The sequence below is a fragment of the Lithobates pipiens genome, unplaced genomic scaffold (assembly GCF_037356315.1).
Source record: "Lithobates pipiens isolate NorthernLeopardFrog02 unplaced genomic scaffold, aLitPip1_a1.2 Scaffold_8, whole genome shotgun sequence".
In the NCBI taxonomy this organism is placed as follows: Eukaryota; Metazoa; Chordata; class Amphibia; order Anura; family Ranidae; genus Lithobates; species Lithobates pipiens.
Window position 1 is genome coordinate 114,730,129 of NW_027507903.1, and position 21,539 is coordinate 114,751,667.

Genomic DNA, 21,539 nt, shown 5'->3' on the forward strand with positions numbered 1-21,539 from the left:
ATACTCTGCAACTTTTATAAAGAGGCGAGTAAAGTCTGTTTTTATCACAGCGTAATAGACGGGTCTTCAATACGGAAGATTTACAAAGTGTTGCTTTGGGACTTCCCACACAAAATATGGCAATTTGCTATAACTACGCAATTGCTATTGTAAATTATGTGCATAGGAGGGAAACAGTGCAAATTCAATTGCCAATTTCTTTCAATTGCTAGAAACAAAAGAGCAAAGCACAGTAGAAGCATGAAAAAAGCCATCAGCGTAAATATATCACTTCATTCAGCATTCCTTTATTTTTTTTCAGAATGGAGCATGTAATGAAGCAATATTCTGCAGGTATTGGAAAGATAATTAGCACAACAACACACTACATGGCTTGACTGCTGATGGGAGAAAGAGTTAAGGAAACACTGCAGTTCCCTAGCAGGGGAGGGGTTAATGCAGCACAGCTTACAGGCCCATAGTGAAGAGGGATTTTGGGGCCATGGCCTGTCATAAAATGCTTGTGGCTGGTAAATAGTTAATAAGCCTACTGCAATTCCTGGTACAGGACAAGTAATAAAGTAGGCGACTACCTGCCGAGAGACATAGGAGTAATACTCTGCATAGAAGTAATACTCTGCAAATGTCTATTAAACAATGTTCAGTCTTTCTCTCCCTCCTTCACCATCATTTCGCCCCCCCTCCCCCCTCCTCTCGCTGGCTGAGCTGGGGTGCACGCTCTGTTCTCTGTGTTTGACAAGGGAGAACCCAAAGACATAGCAACGATAGCATCCCCCGAGAGGGAAAGAGGAGAGTGAGAGGGACCCCTCCTCCACCAGGCCAGCAGAGGAAATCGTGAAGGAGAGAAGGATAGAGAAGGAGGCATGTCGCAGAGAGCTAAAGCATCCAGCACTGAATCAGCGGTGTTACAGCATCAGCACCACAGAGGAAGAGATGAGGCCTGAGCTGTGCGTCTGCTCTTGTCTTCCACAGGAGGGAGAAAGGCAGATGCAGAATAAAGGGACATTCATCCCTTCTGGAAGGTGAGGGAGATAAGAGGGGGATGTGGGGGGCAGCAAAAAAAAAAGGAAGGGATGCAAGGGGTACTGAAAATGGAAATAATATGCATATTATTAAAAAGGGGATAATGAAGTGAGGCCACACATGTATAATTGGAAGGGAGGGTTGAGTTTACATATATTGCCTTGAAATAATGGAATTAAAGCAGAGGGAATATGAAATGATCTACATTGTAGTGTTATACAGTATATCTATGCCATATGGTAGGCATATTATACATTAGTAAGCTGAAACAGTGGTAATGAGGGTGAGATTGATGGAATGTGGCCGATGATGGTAAATGATTTAATGTTAGTGGGAAGCAGACATTGCAGAGGAAAATGATATGGAAATAGCACAAGCAGATGTAACGAAAACATTAGGATATGAAAAATGGTGAAGAGGAATAGAGAAGGGCCACTGAGAAAAGAAATTACAGGAATAGCAGGAATGAAGGGACAATACCAATAATTTATCTCTCTCTAAATAGGTTGGAGGACCACATTCTCGCCGCTCTCCTCCCAGTTACACAATCAGCCCTTTCCTGTGTGGTATTTGGAACCGAAAACACAAAGACAACATCTGTTCTTCTGGTGGCCTAGTGAGGAACATCTGGGAAGAGAAAGGAAAGCTATATTAGCTTGTGCGTCTGGGATTACCTGGATGTCATTTTACGCTCGACTCAGGAGGACACTAAAGAAGGGAAGGACATTCTGTAGTTTACCACCATTCAACAACAAAGACAGACCACCCAGCTATATTAGCAGGTAAGAGGAGGTAGCAATCTGATAATCAAGACGCCTGACATGATGTGTGGAAGAGAGGGATATGGAGGATGGGGGGTGGAGGGAGAAGCAGTGTGGTTGATCGGGGAAAAGATCTAGAGCACACATGAGGAACAGAATGAGCAGGAAAAGCACACACAAGGAAATAGATGTGGAAGAAGGCCAACAGATGTCTGGAACGTGTAGCCTCAGCTTTGCATCTATATATATATATATATATATATATATATATATATATATATATATATATATATGTGTGTGTGTGTGTGTGTGTGTGTGTGTGTGTGTGTGTGTGTGTGTGTGTGTGTGTGTGTGTGTGTATATACACTGCATAGGTGTGATCTCTCCATATTAACTTCCATACTTTTAGAACTAATATATAAAATAATATAAGTAGTCAACCACCTTAAGTAAAAGAAAAATAGTAATGCATAGGTAAATGGGTAGGATAGCCAAAAATAAAATCTTCTGAGTAAAATAAATATATTAGTAAGAGAGCATCTTGCAGAGGTGATCTAAAATAGTTGAATATTTTGACAGTTATGTGATATTAGCATAGCAGTGGGAATTACCCAATACGATGCAAATTTATACCTATTATAATGAATGTCTACTTTAATTTATAATGACAATTAGTCCCTACAACCCCAATTTGTTATCTCAGTCAAAGTGCTAAATATGCTATATTGTCTAAGTTCCTCTAATGTGCCCCATGAATCTTTAACACTTGGCTCCAACAGTCACCTAACATTTTTTTGTCATGTTTGGTTGTTTCACATTTCACATATTCAGATATTGGAAAAAACATCAAAAAAGGTGTCATTGCTGATATAATTAACTCCATGAGTGACTTCAGGTTATGTGGAACCTGGGAAAAATGTTAGTATGGTGTCCCTCATGAAAAAACAGGTTTTCTTCTAACCACTGTCAGTGAAAAAAACATAAACAGTAGCATCATACATGTATCGGTATCACATATCCTTGTTCCAAAACATTCTGCATAGTGAAAAGCCAATATTATTCAACAGATGTCCAATTCAGAGCTCTTAATCTGAGATGACCAAATTTGCCATTTTGAGCCATTAATCAAAAGTTTGAATCATTGTGTGAATAATAATTTGCCATGCAAGAAGCGTAATAAACATTGCTGGCCTGTCACCATGACACTTGCCAGGCTTCTAGTTGTCAGCTTTTAAAAAACAAAAATGTCCAATATAAAAATCAGAGATGTTTGCCTAATGTATTAATGTTGTATCCATTATAATAAATTAGTTGATAGTAAAAGAAGGTGGGAACCCAAGTGTGGGGTGACACAAGATGGTATTCTATGCAGTTCCATATAGCTAAGGATACCTATTTGTATCTCTGTATGGATTTTGTAGACCCTTACTATAAAAACAGACCCCCTAGCTCCTCAGGGAAGATAAAAATTTGCTGCTGTTTAGGATGAACCTGATCTATCCAAACCTGCATAGCCAAGTACATGCGATTTTTGCATGACCTAAATCCTGTAAAACAGTCCTGCCATTTCTGAAATTAGATAATGATGATAGATCTGCAAATCTCTTTATGATAGAAGGATAATACTGAGTTTTCAAATAATGTCAAATAATGGTGAGCAGGTATGATGTTAAAAAGATACATATCTATGATTATTATTATTATAATATTTCAATTGGTTCCTCCATCAATTTATTGTAAACAGTATTGCATTTTTTTTGTCCTGGTTGACAGGCTAATATTCCTTTATGTTGTTTTTGAATGTGTATATTGTTTTTGGTAGCTTTTATTCTTTTTTCTACGGTGCCTAACATTGGATCAACACCCTATGCAGGATGAAATTAGGTAACCACAGGCACCATGAGTTATACTTCGCCCCACTGCCAGCTATAGGATGGCTCCAGGGAAGGTGCCCTTGCTTCAAACTCCTCTGTGCTTTGTTCAGCAGTACTGCATTTAACAATAGTACCCACCTGAATTATAAACAGTAGTGTCAAATGCTTTATAAGTATATAGCTTGTTGATGGATGTGGGTTCGAGGATACTGCAGTGGGACCATATCAAACCCATGTGGATTACCATGGAGTTAGTTCCTATAATGATTATTTTTTAAACCAATAAATAAAATGCCATTTTAAATCTCTTGGGTAGAATGGGGCATCAAATAATTCTATAGTCTTGTTTAAACCCTGTTGCTGCTTCATTTAAATGTGCTTTAACAGCACAAATATAATTAGTCCCAATACTCCTTTCATAGATTATCTGTCCTGTTTCTTTAGGTATTGACTCTAATCACAGAAATGCACTGCTGTCAGTATTTTTCTAAAGGTATTTTGGTAGGTTTGGTATTTTATATATTGAAATTTAATATTAACTTTGTCTATGGCAACTACCCATTAGAGTGTTCAGTGTACTCCTAAAACTGGATGAATTCATTCATTAAACGCCGGTACACATCATGTTACGCAAAAGTAAAACCCACTCCATATAGTATGGATTGTAGGAGATAGCGAGGGAACATGAATATAGTCATTTCAGTATCAGTTTTAGGATTCAACTTTGTAAAACCCCCTGCACATTGCCAATCCATTTCCTGATAGTCAGCCTTATCCATGCTGGCTAACAAATCAGATTTTCACACTAGTGATTCTTAAGTATATCTTTAAGAAAAATAACACTCTTGGTGGACTTGCAGCCCCAAGGTTTGAATAGAGATCAAGTTTGTCAGATTTTACTGCCTTTAGGGCTTGTTCACATTTGACTAAATTACTGGTGCTCAACAAACGCTCCTATAGTGTTTGTATGGCGTTAGTATGGGCATCTGACAGGCATCAATTAGCTTCAGGATGGGGTGTTTAACAAGCGTCAAACGCCCCCTAAACACCCCATGCGTGGTTTCATAGCTTTTGATGAGTGGTAAAACTGCTCCACAATAGAAAGTGACTAATTTTAACATGCTTCAACCGCACCAATACCGTGCTGAAAATGCTGGCCAGAGCGTTTGCAGAACGTTACCATAGACATCGATTTAGAGAGCAATGGAAAGGATTCAAACGTCTCCTGACTCGACATGAGGGTACAATTGTGGAGCGACGCAACGCTAATGCTTAGTGTGAACAGCACAATGTGCTGTCTATTATATCTTGTGCATAGGTGTTTGAGGGGTGTTTTAATGCCTCTCAAACGCCTGCTTTTAATGCCAGTGTGAACTAAGCCTTACTAGGCCTCAGGTATACTATTCTTCACTATACAAAATATATATTTTTTAAATGTCCTTCTTTACTTTTCTTGAACTTTACTTTTCCTGAATCTACAGTATCTCACAAACGTGAGTACACCCCTCACATTTTTGCAAATATTTTATTATACCTTTTCATGTGACAACACTGGATAAATTACACTTTGCTACTTTGCTTTAAAGTAGTGAGTGTATAGCTTGTATAACAGTGTAAATTTGCTGTCCCCTCAAAATAACTCAACACACAGCCATTAATGTCTAAACCTCTGGCAACAAAAGTTAGTAAAATGTCCAAACTGGGACCAAAATGTCAATATTTTGTGTGGCCACCATTATTTTCCAGCGCTGACTTAACCCTCTTGGGCATGGAGTTCACCAGAGCTTCACAGGTTGCCACTGGAGTCCTCTTCCACTCCTCCATGACGACATCACAGAGCTGGTGGATGTTGGATACCTTGCACTCCTCCACCTTCCTTTTGAGGATGCCCCACAGATGCTCAATAGGGTTTGGTCTGGAGACATGCTTGGCCAGTCCATCACCTTTACCCTCAGTTTCTTTAACAAGGCAGTGGTCATCTTGGAGGTGTGTTTGGACTTGTTATCATGTTGGAATACTGCCCTACAGCCCAGTCTCTGAAGGGTGGGGATCATGCTTTGCTTCAGTATGTCATAGTACATGTTGGCATTCACGGTTCCCTTAATGAACTGTAGCACTCCAGTGCCGGCAGCACTCATGCAGCCCAAGACCATAACAATCCCACGCCATGCTTGACTGTAGGCAAGACACACTTGTCTTTGTACTCCTCACCTGGTTGCCACCACACGCTTGACACAATCCAAACCAAATAAGTTCATTTTGGTCTCATCAGACCATAGAACATGGTTCCAGTAATCCATGTCCTTAGTCTGCTTGTCTTCAACAAACTGTTTGCGGGCTTTCTTGCACATCATCTTTAGAAGAGGCTTTCTTCTGGGATGAAGGCCATGCCGACAAATTTGATGCAGTGTGTGGCGTATGGTCTGAGCACTGACAGGCTGACCCCCCACCCTTTCAACCTCTGCAGCAATGCTGGCATCACTTATATGTCCATTTCCCAAAGACAACCTTTGGATATGATGCTGAACACAAGAACTCAACTTCTTTGGTCGACCATGGCGAGACCTGTTCTGAGTGGAACCTGTCCTGTAAAACGGCTGTATGGTCTTGGCCACCGTACTGCAGCTCAGGCCATCTTTATGTAGAGCAACAATTCTTTTTTTCAGATCCTCAGAGAGTTCTTTGCCATGACGTGTCATGTTGTACTTCCAGTGACCAGTATGAGAGAGTGAGAGCGATAACACCAAATTTAACACACCTGCTCCCCATTCACACCTGTGACCTTAAACATTAAGGAGTCACATGACACCAGGGAAGGAAAATGGCTAATTGGGGCCAAATTGGACATTTAGAGGTGTACTCACTTTTGTTGCCAGTGGTTTAGACATTAATGGCTGTGTGTTGAGTTATTTAGAGGGGACAGAAAATGTACACTGTTTTACAAGCTGTACACTCACTACTTTACATTGCAGCAAAGTGTCATTTCTTCAGTGTCCTCACATGAAAGATATAATAAAATATTTACAAAAATGTGATGGTTGTCCTGACTTTTGTAGCATTAACCTAAGGTGGTCTTACAGTTTCACTACCATTAAAAACGCTATTGGCAGACATGTACATGTCTAATGATGATGTTCTTCCCAGAGTTAATTATGAATCCTAAACAGAATAGGTATTTTGATACCCACGAGGAGACGTACTATAATTTAAATTTCAATAATAGCCAAGGTTTCAAGGTTGCTTTGAAAGTGTTTGGTACAATACTTGTCCAGACATTAGCCCTGGTTCTCCCACTGACCAACTGAACCTATGGCTTGGACAGACCTCAGAATTTGTTGAATTTCAGGTATATCTATAATCTACTGCCATATCTGCGTTCATGCGGACTCTTGTAGTATATGGTTACATCCTAAATTTAAGAATCAAATCTTCATTTGGAAATAACTGAACTTTTTTCAGTTATTTGCAGTCATCTTGATACAAAGATCCAAAAGGCAAAAATTTTGAAATAATTTAAGGATTCTAGAATTCTGGTAAAGATGCACTTATTTTTTTATGTGAAATCTGAATTAGTTATTTACCCATACATGGTCTGTGAAGGTTCTTACTGTATCTCATGGTAAAGCTACTAGTAGTTGGTCAAATGTAACTAGGCTTGCTCTGTAATGTTGAAGACGTTTCACTATTCATTCAAGTAGCTTACTCAACTCATGCACAAAGCTATTTGAATGAGTGGGGAAACATTTTTCAACATTACAAGACAAATCCAGTAGAATGTGACTAACTGCTACTACCTACTCATATATAACTACAACTATAATGGCTGACAGAAGTTTTCCATGTAGTGGATACCTTAAAAGGAAACAAGAGAAGATAAAAATGGGAGTTGCCATTGCTGTTTTAAAAAGTACAAGCTCCAGGCTTTCAATCTTTACTTCTTATTAGAGTTGCTGTTAGAAATCACAGGAGGGGTCCCTTCCAGCCTACCTGACAGGCAACCCCCCTGACAAAAGTGACTGAGGACATACAGTAAGTTTATCAGTACATTTCTCTGTAGCCTCAGCTGTACAGATGAATGAATAAGAAGCACTCTGAGGCTTCCTGCTCATTTACATACTGAAGCATAGTAAACAAAAGTTAACTATGCTTCAGTGATGAATGGGCACAGGAGGGATTGGTACTGATCACTCACTGTGTTTATTCGGGAAAGGAAAGGGCCATAAAATGACATATATACCGGCCCCTTCCCCCTCTCTCCATCTTAAAACATCACCTTGTGTGCCCGCAGCAGCTGCCAATGGGACAAAAGAGGAAAGAAGCCTGCATCACTGCAGGAGGAAGGGGAACACAGGGGGGCCCAGACAGAAGATGGAAAGGGGCGAATGTGCTAGAACCAATTCACCTGCAGTGCAGCTGCAAGGCGAAAGAGGAGAAGCTGGCAGTGTTGCAGGGGGAGGCAGAAGACGATTGGTGTCTGCAGTAGGACAGTACATCCAGCCCTCCTGCTCAGCAGATGCACGAGTTCCCCTTTTTTAACTGATGGGGCCTGGGCTCAGTACAGGAGAGCTGGCTGTACTGCGTTTATCAGCAGACCTGCTCCCTACTGAGTCATTCGGAACAACTTACATGTAAGGGGGCGAGAAGTGCCTAAAGCAGAAGTTCCACTTTTGGGTGGAACTCCACATTAACACAGGCGTCAGCTTGTATAAGAACAGCAAGGCTTCACTAAACTTTCAACCAGCTTTTGCAAAGCCCTTCAAGCAGCTATCTCTAAGCATTTAAAGTATCCTCTAGCTGTTTGAAAATGTTATACACAGATCCTAAGTAGAGTACTGGTTGTAATTTTAAGAAGCTGCTAGCAGGTTTTCAACAAGCTTCAAGTGCTGAAGCCCACTAGCAGCTTGTTTAAAGTGGCAATCAGCACCCCGTCAGGATCTGTGTTCAATATTTACCAATTGGAACTAAATAGTACTTTAAAAGCTTCAATAAGGCTACTTTCACACTGAGGCGTTTTTCAGGAGTTTTAGCACTAGAAATAGAGCCTGTAAAGCATCTGAAAACGCCTCCCATGTCTCCCCACTGTGAAAGCCTGAGTGCTTTCACACTGGGGCGGTGCATTTGTGGGACGTTGAAAAAAGTCCTGCAAGCAGCATTCTTGGGGCAGTTTGGGAGCGCTGTATACAGAGCTCCTAAACCACCCCTGCCATTTGAAATGAATGGGCAGCGCTGCCGAAGTGCCTGCAAAGACCTTTGGCAGCGCCGCAACACTGGCTCATTTAACCCTTACTTTGGCCGCTAGCGGGTGTTAAAAGCCCCCCACTAGCACCCGAAAAGTGCCACTAAAAACAATGGTAAAGCGCTGCTAAAAGTAGTGGTGATTTACCGCTAACGCCAGGCGCTTTCAGTGTGAAAGTAGCCTTAAGCTAGCTGAAAGTTATGCAAATGCTTTGTAAAAGTTTGCTGTTCACAGCCTCTTATACAAGCTGAAGCCTGTGTGATACAGGCCAATCACAGATTTCAGAGAGATATTCCCAAGCACTCCCATAGTAAGCTCTTTGCTGTCTCTCACATACAGAATGCTTAATTCATCAAAATATCAGTACTTGGATGATTTTATACGGTAGCCATCAATTTCATTCAAACCTGCCTTGGAAGTTTGAATCTAGGTAATTGGTGATGCATACAAGCCAAGAGGAGACAATGTTGCATGGAACAGACTATAGGAAGCAGACTCTAACTGTCAAGCGAGGAATCTACCTGGGTGGATCACAGATCTCTGTGTAAGGTAAATTTAAAGTGGTTGTATACTCAATTTTTTAACTTTTACCTACAGGAAAGCCTATAATAAGGCTTACCTGTAGGTAAAAAAAATATCTCCTAAACCTGTACGGTTTAGGAGATATTCCCCTCGGTATGCGCCGCTGACTGCAGCGGCGCATGCGCACAAGGGGATTCTCGGCCTGAAAATCCGGCAGTGGCCGGCCGGCCGGAATTAAATCTCCCACGCGCATGCGCGGGAGTGACGATATCGCGGCTCCGGCCACTCACAGCGCCGGAGCCGCGATACCCGGAAGAAACGCAGAGGGAGCATGTCAGCTCCCTCGGCATGGATCGGGCCAGATGTCGGGGCCTCATTCTAAGGTAAGTATTTCATAATGAGCTAGTATGCGGTGCATACTAGCTCATTATGCCTTTTGCTTTGCAGGTGTTAAAAAAAAAAAATTGCGAGTTTACTACCGCTTTAATGGGTTTTCTAAAGGTGGCCATAGATGGTTCAAAATTTGGCTGGTTCAGCAGTGACCAGATGAAATGTGGTCAGCGTGTGGTAAACCCTGTTCAACAGCAGTCGATCATTAGATTGACACCCATTGAATGAACAAGTCAGAAAACGTTTGTTGATCAGTGGCTGCAGCCCCTGATCAGTGTATTCTGTCAGTCTTGCTGTCTGAATACAGTGTCCCAGCACAGGGATTCCTCCATCCACCTCTTTTGTGTGGATGGAGGAAATCTGTGTGGGTTTTTTCATTCAACCCACTGGTTGAATGGAAAAAAAGAATCATCTATGGACAGCTTTACTTTAGCCAATTTGCAGTGTTTGCAAAATAGCATTACCAGTTCAATGATTGGTTTCACATTTTACCTTGCATAATGAATTAGAAGCATGATGACTAGGCATTTAGGCATATTAGCATTGCAGCATTGAAATCATAAGTGAAATTCCTTTCTATTGAAACCAACTGCGTGAAGTTTCTATATTTTATGTGTGCTCGTGTGCATGTGTGTTTATGTTTTAATAAAAGTTCTATTCTTTTCAATTGATGTCTATGGTAAATTTCTGTGTTAGAATACTGCACTGTTTAGTTGTCCTTGCCCGACTGAAGTGGTAATCCCTGGGAGGTAAGGGTTAACACTGCTGCCCAGGTTTTCCCAGGTGTTTTAGGAAAATACTGCCCCCTGCAGGGGTAAACAGATAAAAAAGGCGGGAACCACCTCTGTGGGGTGTCATAGTTAGTAATGCAACCGGCAGTAAGGTTCCAGGTCTCCCCATTCAAGCAATATAATGATGCTAAGGATGTTAACTCCTTACACTTGACCACCCCCTGTGGGATCTAGGGGTTTGGACTCATGCTTTGGATTTAAAGTGATTGTTAACGATCACCTTGTAAAACAATCCATTCAGTTTAAAATAGAAATGAAAGGCAAAACATTTGTACATAGATATTAAAAAAACATCATCAATACCTTTTTTCCCTTTTTTATAAGCAATCACATTCCCTCTGTTTTCAGTAGCATAAGAGCTGGGGGGAGGAGAATCAATAGCGTGTCAGGACAAGTTTGATCATTGGAGGAGAGCAGGCTGAGTTCATAGCATAGCTAGAGAACTGACCACAGGGTGTTCTCCTGCTTAGTGTGGTCAGTTTTTTATAGTAAAGCAGATGGACCGTCAGGAACACCAGGGATTTCACACAAAGGAAGTGATACAAAGAAAACAGGACACTTTCTCATACATGTACACGGTACAGCAGATACATATCAGGAATATGAAATGTTGGGGTAACGGACACTTTAAGGACTTTCTCACCTAAGATATGACTACTTCATGGGGCATTCGGGGGCACCAGGAGACTAACTACCGAGATACTTAGAAGATTGCCTACAGGAATGTGTATTGAAGATATCTCGTTGAACTGTTCATTTGTTACATTTAAACAACTTCATTAAAGAACATTATTGTTATTTAACTTGGCTTGGTCTGAAGTTACTTGAGGACAATCTTAAAGGGGTGCAATGCATGTATGGCACATCACAGAACAGGGCTTAATAAGGAAACAAGATAAAATAGAGAAGATGCATTTGGGAGGAGGCTACTGTTGCTAATGACTCTAGTACTAGTGTCAAGTGCATAAGCAACCAGCCGGTCAGGAAGTGGTGACTTTGTAAAGGTGATGGAGGCCCTGGTAGTGGAGGAGCTTGTATGTTTAGGCTTCTTCCCTAGTGATCGGAACCCCAATACTGAGTCCAAATTTTTAGCACGGGGTATCCTAGGACCCCTAGCCCAGAAGTCACAAAAGATGGAGTGAGGCCTTGGGAGATAATAAGCATGGGATATGTACAACTATAACTTTTCTCCAGTTAACTCTTGGAACCCCAATGTAAACCTTCTCTGTAATCTGCATTTAGGAGGGACATGCTGAGCCTTGTCCATATCCACCTAGCCAGCATATCACCACTACCTTACTCCCAGTAACAGTATGGGGTCCTGCCATGTACATAGTGCAGACTTCATGTGGGCATTTCACTTCACCTAATTCTGATGTACCTGTGTACAGGCTGGAGACCTCTGAGGCAGAAATCCACTCCAATTGCTATGGGAGACAGACCGCTCACAGAGAGATTGTCGACACCCAGGCACATGCTTAACGACAGGCTGCTGTCAGAAACCATGAATCAGACCGAAACAGAAGTACAGTTAAATCACACTTGTTTAATAATAAAAGTAAATGGAACAAAGGTTGTCAAAACATAGCCAAAGATCGGTAACCCCAATGGATAGTCAGACAAGCCAGAATGTCAGGAAGCCAGGAATCAGCATAGTGGAACATCAAGCATTAGCTGGAGCCAGAAGGAATGTCAGCCAAGCAAGCCTTTAACAGCAAAGTCTCTGTGATGTTGACCAAGGCAAAGGCAGATATAATCTGGGCTGGACGGCTTAAGTAAGCAGGACTGACGAGCAGGATGTCATCAACAAGTGAGTCACTGTGGAGAGAAAGGAGCTGGCAATTAGCGGCCAGCTCAGAGAAGGAAGGGCTGAGCCCAGCCCTGACAGCTGCTTGTTGAAATTCTGTTACCCCAGGTACAGTTCAAACTGTATTAATTTTTACAAAGATGTCTTCCAATGTGTTGATTACTTGCATTACACCCCTTGAGTAACTTCAGACTAGGTGAGAACAAGATTTCAAAAGCTTTACTTAGAAAAGTGCAAAATTAACGTCTCAAGTCCGACAGGCAAGAACAGGATTTTTCCTATGACCCTAATGCTGTGTGCTGCCCTGGCATACCTGCAAAGGTAGAGTCCATGTAAGAACAGTAGTCCATCAGTGGCATTTCCCAGTGTTGGACGAGCCCCAAGTACAGACCTTCTACGTTACAACAGTAGCTGCAGCAGGCAATATTCTTTCATTCCTCACAAGCAGGGCCGCTGATAGGGCAGTACAGTCAGCCCTACTGTACCGGGCCTGGCCAGCAGGGGGGCCCAGAAAACTTTATTCTTCCGCTTTGGTAAAAGCACTTTGCCCAGGTGAAAGCATTGATAATGCTCCTAGGCTTGCTGTAACATAAATCTATTTTACCTGGGCCCCATCAGTACAGCAGAGGAGCCCAGGAGGTGAATGCCGCTTCAAGTGGCCTCTCATGTGGCCGAGACCGGGCCCCTAATGACTGGTCAGTCCGCCCCTGTTTGGGTCACTAGTGAGTGTTCTCTGTGGGTCCCCACTTGGGAGCGGTATGCCTCATCCACAGGTTTCCTCCCAAAATCATACTCCTAGGTAGGGATGGAGTAACTTAAAGTGTAAGTAAACCCTCCTATCGTTTTCAGCCAAGGAAGTTGCCATCTTGGCCTCTGTTTAATCTGCAACTGCTATGATGCTGCACATGTGATCTTTTATGACACCAGCCATTGGATGGTTTGACATTTTAATTAAGAACACAACCAATGTGACAGCTAGCATTTCCGGCATGCCGGGAATATTAACTGTTTTTTTAAGCTATCAAATTGATGGGTTTACTTCCGCTTTAAAGTGAGAAGGGGCTAGAGCAAGGGTAGGCAACCTTAAAGAGATGAAGATCTACCTGAATAACATGGGAGAAATCAAAGATCACCGGGCACAGTGTCGCTCAGTGTTGCCTCCTCACACCTGATTGAAAACTCAAATTGCCATACTACCACTTTTCAGAGGAGCAATGTTCCTACTGCATTTGTGTATGAGCCCTTATTTGGCAGGTGCCCCCCTTAGGGCTTGTTCACATGTAAAGTTGGGGGGATGTAAAACCCTCCAGTTAAGTCACAGTTTTACTGCCCCCTACCCCTGTTAGGTCCTGGGGCAGCAGCCAAAGGTGTACACATGCCGCAGCGGGAAAGAAGCCCCCTGTTGCTTTTGGTGGGTGCTATCACCTGCCAATCGTGACCCATTTAAGTAAATTGGGCCACTGTGCAAGCGTTCTGTAACTATATGCTTCTGCGAGGTCCAAGGGTTTAAAGCAGGTGGTGAGAAAGCAATGCTGCTATTATGCCCCATGTGTTGCTTTACACTGACCTGGAGATCTCTTCTCTTCTTTCCTGCTACTGGCACCACTTTAGAGACTGCTAGCCAGGCAGTGCATTGCACTCTGTTTGATGCTCTGGGATTAGCGGGTCAGCAAGCCCAGACCGTGATCTACCAGTCACCTGGCCATGAGCTACAGGTTGCTGACCCCCGGGCTAGAGGGACTCTAATAGCACAACTAAGAAATGTTGAGCTGGTTGCCCTTAGTGGAAATACTCTACAGTTCAAACCTCAGAGTGGGACCTACAATTAGTGGCACCCGCTGCCTGACCCGCCACTAAGATGGAGTAAGTGCCAGACGGGGGTCACAGTGGCTGCATTTGATTGGCACGAGTGGCAGCATTTTATGGGCACAAGTGGTGGCATTTTATGGGCACAAGGGGCAGCTTTCGATGGGCACAAGTGGCTGCATATGATGGGGCACAAGTGACGGCATTTGATGGGCACAAGTGGCAGCACATATGATGGGCACAGGTGGCTGCGTATGATGGGGCAAAAGTGGTGGCATTTGATGGGCACGAGTGGCTGCATTTGATGGGTACAAGTGGTGGCATTTGATGGGCACAAGTGGCGGCATATGATGAGAACAAGTGGCTGCATATGATGGGCACAAGTGGCTGCATTTGATAGGCACAATGGCTGTTATTGATGGCACAGTGGCTGGATTTGATGGGCACAGTGAGGCTGCAATCGATGGTGTTTTATTTTTCAGTATTTCTCATTTTGTTTGAGCCCCCGCCAAATATTTTGAGCACCAGCCACCACTGATGCTTAGTATCTGTATTTGGCTGTAATGTGAATTTCTTGCACAGAAGAAAGGCATAGAAATCTATTTCCATACAAAAAGAACAAAAAAGATCTAACCAATTCTCCCATGAATGCCAAACAGCGCAAATAGATAAATCTATCACCGCAGCTCTCGTGTTCTGACGCCACCAGCTGTAAAAATACCTGAACAGTGCCTGAATTTGATTGGCCCATTTGGCTGACAATTTTCTTTCCAGTGTCTTTGATTTTTCAATTGAAGTTGTCACCGGGGGGCCACCCATTTTGGCTCGTTCATCAATAGACCGTTGCTTCCCAAGGTTGCAACACAAATAGCTACCAGAATGCTTAGAAAGCTGTATGATGGTGCTTGCATGTCCTATTAGCCCTACTAATAATCATTAGGTAGGATATAGTCTTACTGCTGAATTTATGACTAACTTAATAGTAAAATCATATCAATAAAATCAACTCCAATCCCAACCAAGTTATTTATCTTCTAACAAAGCATTATGAGTCATTCCTTATTCAACTGCCTATGTTCTCCTATTTTTACTTATTCCACTCAGTTCTGTTCTTCTTGACCCTGAGCTTTATTCTGTGTCAGTTCTGTAAGGATGAAAAGATAAATAATTTTGACAGCATGTGACTTCATTGTGTAGCAACTGTCTGTAATGGGACATCAGTTGGCGACTCTGTATTAAAGCTGAAGTGTATTCTGCTTATCTTTTTTCCTTCCCTGGTTCATGCTTTCCCATCTTAATGTGCAAAGGATTTTTTTTTAAATAAACCTTTCTGTTTATATACGGTACCTTATTTTAGATCCATGTCTTTTGCAAGGTGTGTGAGGATGCCATTCAGAATGAATGGCACCACATTGCAATAACACATGTAACTTACGTTGTGGCAAAGCCAAAATGCATCACAAAAGCGCATGTAACACGGGGGGGGGGGTTACCTAGGCTCTATGGGGATTTCTAACGACAGCCCCACTCACACGAGATCAATGAGAGAGGCGGGCCAGGGACAGCAAAGTTGGGGAGGAAAGCACTAGATAATGCTGGATGTCCTTCAGCCAGGCAATGAGGAGGGCTTTATCTGGCTTACTGCATCTTCTAATGCACACTGTGAGAAGCATAGGCATAGATAAGGTGGGGGCATCCTGTACAAGTGCCGCTGCACTGCTTCTCAACAGTGCATAGAGGGGGTGCCACCAAGGTGAATGGGTATTTTGTGGCACCCCCTTAGCATCTTCATCTTACAGATCTCATGATATATTATAGTTACTCCAGCCACCACTGCAACACCACCTCCGACTCGCTGCTGTCAGCTCTAGTAGTTGGTTGCTAGGACCACCCCATGTGCTAACAACCAACCAAGTGCTTGCTCCACCCCCCAACATTCAGAGGAGGAGGATGGAACTTCAGCCTCCAGACCTGCTGCCAGTGGCCCCCCACCCCCTCCAGCTTTCACTTGTGGCTACAGCCTGCACTGAGAGCCTGATTGGACTCTCTTGCAAGGGGGGTAAGATGCCTATGGAGACTTTGATTTAATGTTGGGAAGGCGGCTCTAGGGACCCTGATGTAAGGGGGGGGGGCTCTGATGTAAGTGGAGTTACTCTGGGGACCCTGATGTAAGGGGGGGACTCTGGGGACTCTGATGTAAGTGGAGTTACTCTGGGGACCCTGATTTAAGGGTGGGTGAATCTGGGAACCCTGATGAAGGAGAGGAGACTCTGGGGGACCTGATTTAAGGGGTCTGTCACTGGGGACATTTATGCAAGGAGAGAGAGTGCTGGGGACCCTGATGTAAAGTGGGGGTGAGGCTGAGGATCCTGATATAAAGAAGGGAACTCTGATGTAGGGGGCAGGGACACTGGGGACCCTGATGTAAGAGAGAGGGTGACTCTGGGGACCCTGACCAAGGGGGTGATTCTGGGGACTCTGATGTAAGGGGAAATTATAATGGGAATTCATGATGTAAGGGGGGGCAGGAAACTGAAGTGAACAGGTGGACTTGCCCTGACTGTTACACTCTATTTGTTGTTTTGTATGTTACTTATCCTGATCCCAGCACTCTGTACATTATGTTGTACGTTACATAGTCTTGACCAAAGGGTTCATTGACTCAACAGTTGCTGGTTTTAATTAAGTTATTCTTTAATGTAGGCTCAAAAAGACAAAGTGATCACTTTCTGTGTGCAGAAAAAAAACATATGTGATGAATTATTTTTTTTTTTTTTTAAACGTGATCCTTAGTTCAGAGGTTTATTTGTATCCCTGAGACTTAGTAGGAGTAGGAGAGAGTTAGTAGAAGTACCTTGTGGGTACAAGGACTGTGGTATATATGTGCAGTGTATACAGCGACTAGGCACACATTCTGTTTAATCATCTCCCTTTAAGCCCTTCCCACTGTTAGGGAAAATCTGTCCTCTGCCCCACTTACTATTGACCCCTGAACTCTGGCTCACATACTATTAACCCCTGACCTCTGTGTCCCTTTAAAGTGTTACTAAACCCGCAACAGTAAATACAGTCTGTATAGGCAGTAAAGCATGCTTGTTATACTCACTGTGGAACCTAAGGGGTAATCATGCACATGTAAAAGGCTGTTTGAACCTATCTTTTCTGATCCTCCCCTTCTTCCCCTATCCCCAATCCATCTCCGGATAGAACAGAGCCTTGGGGGCACTCTGCACATGCTCAGCTTGGTGTGTATTGGTAGAAAGATTTTTTTTTTCTTGGGAAGGTGCATGTGATCAGCACAGGGCCAATCAGTACTATTCAGACAGAGGGTCAGGCTGCAGCTGCTATATACTGCTATATATTGCTGAAAAGAAAAGGTATTTAGCCGTTTATATTTACTAAAATAATTGCTTTTCTATAGTTGCCAGCATTGTAAAAAAAAATACAGGGGCACTTTTTTTCCTGAAGGCGGAGTCTTGTTTGTAGGTGTTGCATAGAGGGGAAATAAATAAGGCGGCCCTGTGAAAAATGGGCATGGTTCAGGCGGAATATTGGGCGTGACTTAAAGGGGTGTGGTTAGAGTCTGAGATGAACGATGGATGGAGGGAGAAAGGAAGGGAGAAAGAGGGAGAGAGAGAGAAAGAAAGAGATAGGGAGGGAGGGAAGGAGTGAGAAGGAAGGAAATAAGGAGGGATGGAGGGACAGCAGGCCCAGATCCTATACCACAATAGTGTATTCTAGAAAGTTTAACAATCAGCAGATAAAGATATTCCAAACACCTGTTGTTGTGCTTCAATCATCCCGGCACAATGGTTGTTATGGTGTTAGGATGATTGAAGCGCATTATTTCTATTATTACATTGTAATATAAAATTAAATTATTCAACTCACCATAATGCAGAATCAGTGAGAGCAGTGAGTGTGTCACCTGCCACGTCGCCTGCTACCAGATGCCATCTGGTGCTCCCAGCGGAGCCGTCCTTACATCAGGTGCCCCAGCAGAGTCCGTCCTTACATCATGTGCCCCCAGCAGAGTCTGTCCTTACATCAGGTTCCCCCAATAGAGTCCATTCATACATCAGGTGCCCCCAGCAGAGTCCGTCCTTACATCAGGTTCCCCCAGCAGAGTCCGTCTGTACATCAGGTGCCCCCAGCAGAGCCCGTGCTTACATCAGGTGCCTCCCGCAGAGTCCACCCTTACATCAGGTGCCCCTAGCAGACCCCAGTTCTTACATCAGTGTCCCCAGCAGAGCCCAGTCCTTGTATCAGTGTCCTCAGCAGAGCCCAGTCCTTACATCAGTGTCCCCAGCAGAGTCATCCTTACATCAGGTGCCCCCAGGGGAGCCCAGACTTTGCATCATTGTCCCCAGCAGAGCCCAGTCCTTACATCAGTGTCCCCAGTCCTTACATCAGTGTCCCCAGTGGAGTCACAGTTCTTACATCAGTGTCCCTGCTCATCGGACACATGGCGCGGAGGTTTGGCAGCAGCTCCATGATTTCCTGTTTCCCCTTGTGTCCAGCGGAGAGGGGAGGGGTCTCCAAACTGTGCAGCCAATCGGAGAAGAGAAGAGAAATGATTGAAGAGAGAAGCTGATTGGCTGCACGGATCGGAGGCCCCTCCCCTCTCAACTGAACACATGGGGAAGGAGATCTCGTGGTGATGGCGACAATCTTTTTGTAGCCTGCTGTGGTCGTTGCCAAAAACAGTCCCGATTCCCGGGACAAAAGCAAAATCCTGGGATTTTAATTGGTACGAGCTCCGATTGGGATGGGAAAATCCCAAAATTGTGATTGTTCTGGGAAAATCTGGACTGTTGGCAAGTATGCTTTTCCATGTTCTGTGTACTGTGGGAGACCAGATATAGTGAATGCAGGGTCCTGGGTTTAGTAACATTTTAAGCCACGACCAATAATGAGCACAATGAGAACCACACCCAATATTTGCCGTGGCATGCTGCGCGCTGCACTTTCTTTTTTACAGGTAGAAGACTTATGATCTTGCGCACAGGCCCACTGCTTTTAGAAAACATGCCCATACTCAACCTTACTGAGCAAGTGCAAAGGGTACCATCTGAATGTACCAAGATGATCGATCGATCAATTTGGGTACAACCAGCCTGCCTGATTCTCTAGCAATTTTCGTTAGGGGCTGCTATGGCCACTGGTGATAATCCCCATCTTCTCCTGGCGGGGGCAGGGAGAAGACAATGGCCTGGCAGGAGGGATTCTTGCATCAACACTGTCTGTGTTGATGGGGGAATCAAGCAAATTTCTTTCCTGCAGCCCGTGGTTGTAGGAAAGAAATTTGCTCCGTGCATGGCCCGGCCTAATGCCGCGTACACACGGACGGACTGTATGGCGTACTTAGTCCGTCGAAACACATTTCAGCGGACAGTCCGCTCGTGTGTGGGCTTCAGCGGACTTTTTCAGCGTGCAGTCTGGCGTACTAAGTATTTCGGATTTTTCGAAATTCTGTCCGTCGTACTTTGGTTTCAGCGGACAATCCGCTCGTCAGTAGGCTAGTTCGACGGACTAAGAATGGCGCATGCCCAGAAAGGATTTACACGGCGGAAGGGTGCTTTGCTGTGTATTGGACTTCCTATTTCTAGTCCCGTCGTACGTGCTGTACACGTCATCGCGCAAGCTTTCGACGGACTGTTTGGGTATCCGTGTGTGGTCAAGTCCGTTCAGTCGAAAGTACGACGGACTGTCCATCGGATTGTATGACAAACTAAGTACGCCATACAGTCTGCCCGTGTGTACGCGGCATAAGTCATTTCACTACAGGAGATGAGCTGCAAGGTTGGATGGGGGCTTTAAATACATTTATTTCAATTACTTGGGGAATATAATTTCACTGAAGCAGGGGCAATAAAAAACAAAATATATTTGCTTGGTTTTATGTTTTTTGTGTTCTCTTTAGCATTTTCTATGGTATAAAATATATGAAAAATAAGAAGTGGAAGCCTTGTAACATTCCATGCCTATAATTTATCGTTTGCACCTTTTTCAATAACTATGCATAATTGTCATCTTATTTTCTTTACACAGGGCCCATTTCTCCAGTCTGGATCTTCATGACTTGCCATCCTACCTGCTGAAGTTGTGCTGCACGTTAAAACTCTCCCATCAGATATCTTCTTTCATGCCCCTGCCTTCCTTATTAGACCAGACACTGTTTCCCAAGTGTACCTGTAGCCTCAAAAGTAGTGTCTGTCTGACCTTATACCATTTTTTAGCCCTCCTGAAGAGGGGGCTGGGGAGCACAGTGAGAGGCGGAGTGTAGGGAGGGGGTGCAGGGCCAAAGGGGGTTTAGACGTTAAGATGCAGAGCTCCCCCCAGAGGAGAGAAGCTGTAGAGGAGGCTGGAGGCCTCTCTCTGAATCATGTGCTCTCGGGGGGTGGGGAAGACCACGGAGCAAGGGGGACGGAGTGGAAGAGCCGGGGAGAGGGAAAGAATCCGAGGGAGAGTACGGGCAGTCATTGGTCAACTAGAGGGAATTTTACGGGATCTCAAGCAAGTGGCCAAAGAGCTGAGAGAGGTGAGTGACTGTAAAATCAATCTCCATGAACACATTCATACCACAAAGCTTTGCTCAGCATTCAGAACTTTGCATGCAGCAAAAATAAAATGTATTTGTACTTTTATTCCCCACAGTTTTCTATTCATTAAAAACCTGCTGTTTCAGTTTCCCTCATTATAGTGCCTTATGGTGCAATAGTTACATTTGCGTATTATCTACTGTCTGAACAACTCTCTACTTACCTATGATCCCCAAAGCATTGCAAAAGGAAGCTACAATAAATCATTCGTATCACTTTTTATGGTACAGTATAAAACATCTTCCTGAAACTAGATCTGTAAAGGCACTGCTGCTTTCCGCAGAATAGCGCAGTTCAGGATGCCAGAACTCCATTATTTGAAACTGAAGAGCGTCTTATACCTGCAAGGATTAAAATGGCACTCCAGCTAGATAAGGTGGCAATACACTATTATTGTCAAAAGTAGTGTGACACCTTCCTTTACACGAACTTTAACTACTTCAGCCCCGGAAGGATTTACCCCTTTCCTGACCAGAGCACTTTTTGCGATTTGGCACTGCGTCGCTTTAGCTGACAATTGCGTGGTCCTGCGACGTGGCTCCCAAACAAAATTGACGTCCTTTTTTTCCCACAAATAGAGCTTTCTTTTGGTGGTATTTGATCACCTCTGCGTTTTTTATTTTTTCGCTATAAACAAAAAAATAAGTGACAATTTTGAAAAAAAAATTATTTTTAACTTTTTTGCTATAATGAATATCCCCCAAAAATATATAAAAAAACTATTTTT

The 21,539-nt window shown here is 43.5% G+C and overlaps 1 protein-coding gene across 2 annotated transcripts in view; it reads left to right on the top strand.

The window, feature by feature from the left end:
- Positions 1–671: 671 nt before the first annotated feature.
- INSYN1 (inhibitory synaptic factor 1) overlaps positions 672–21,539 on the top strand; it is a 42,406-nt gene continuing 21,538 nt past the window's right edge. The window contains exons 1-3 of one of the 2 annotated variants that reach the window (XM_077472921.1): positions 672–1,022; positions 1,529–1,805; positions 20,262–20,751. In XM_077472921.1, coding sequence (XP_077329047.1) covers positions 20,596–20,751 — 156 coding nt within the window. In that variant the 5' untranslated portion in view covers positions 672–1,022; positions 1,529–1,805; positions 20,262–20,595. Of the gene's footprint in view, positions 1,023–1,528; positions 1,806–20,261; positions 20,752–21,539 lie in introns of those variants that run through there. The other variant, XM_077472922.1, reaches the window with a different exon arrangement.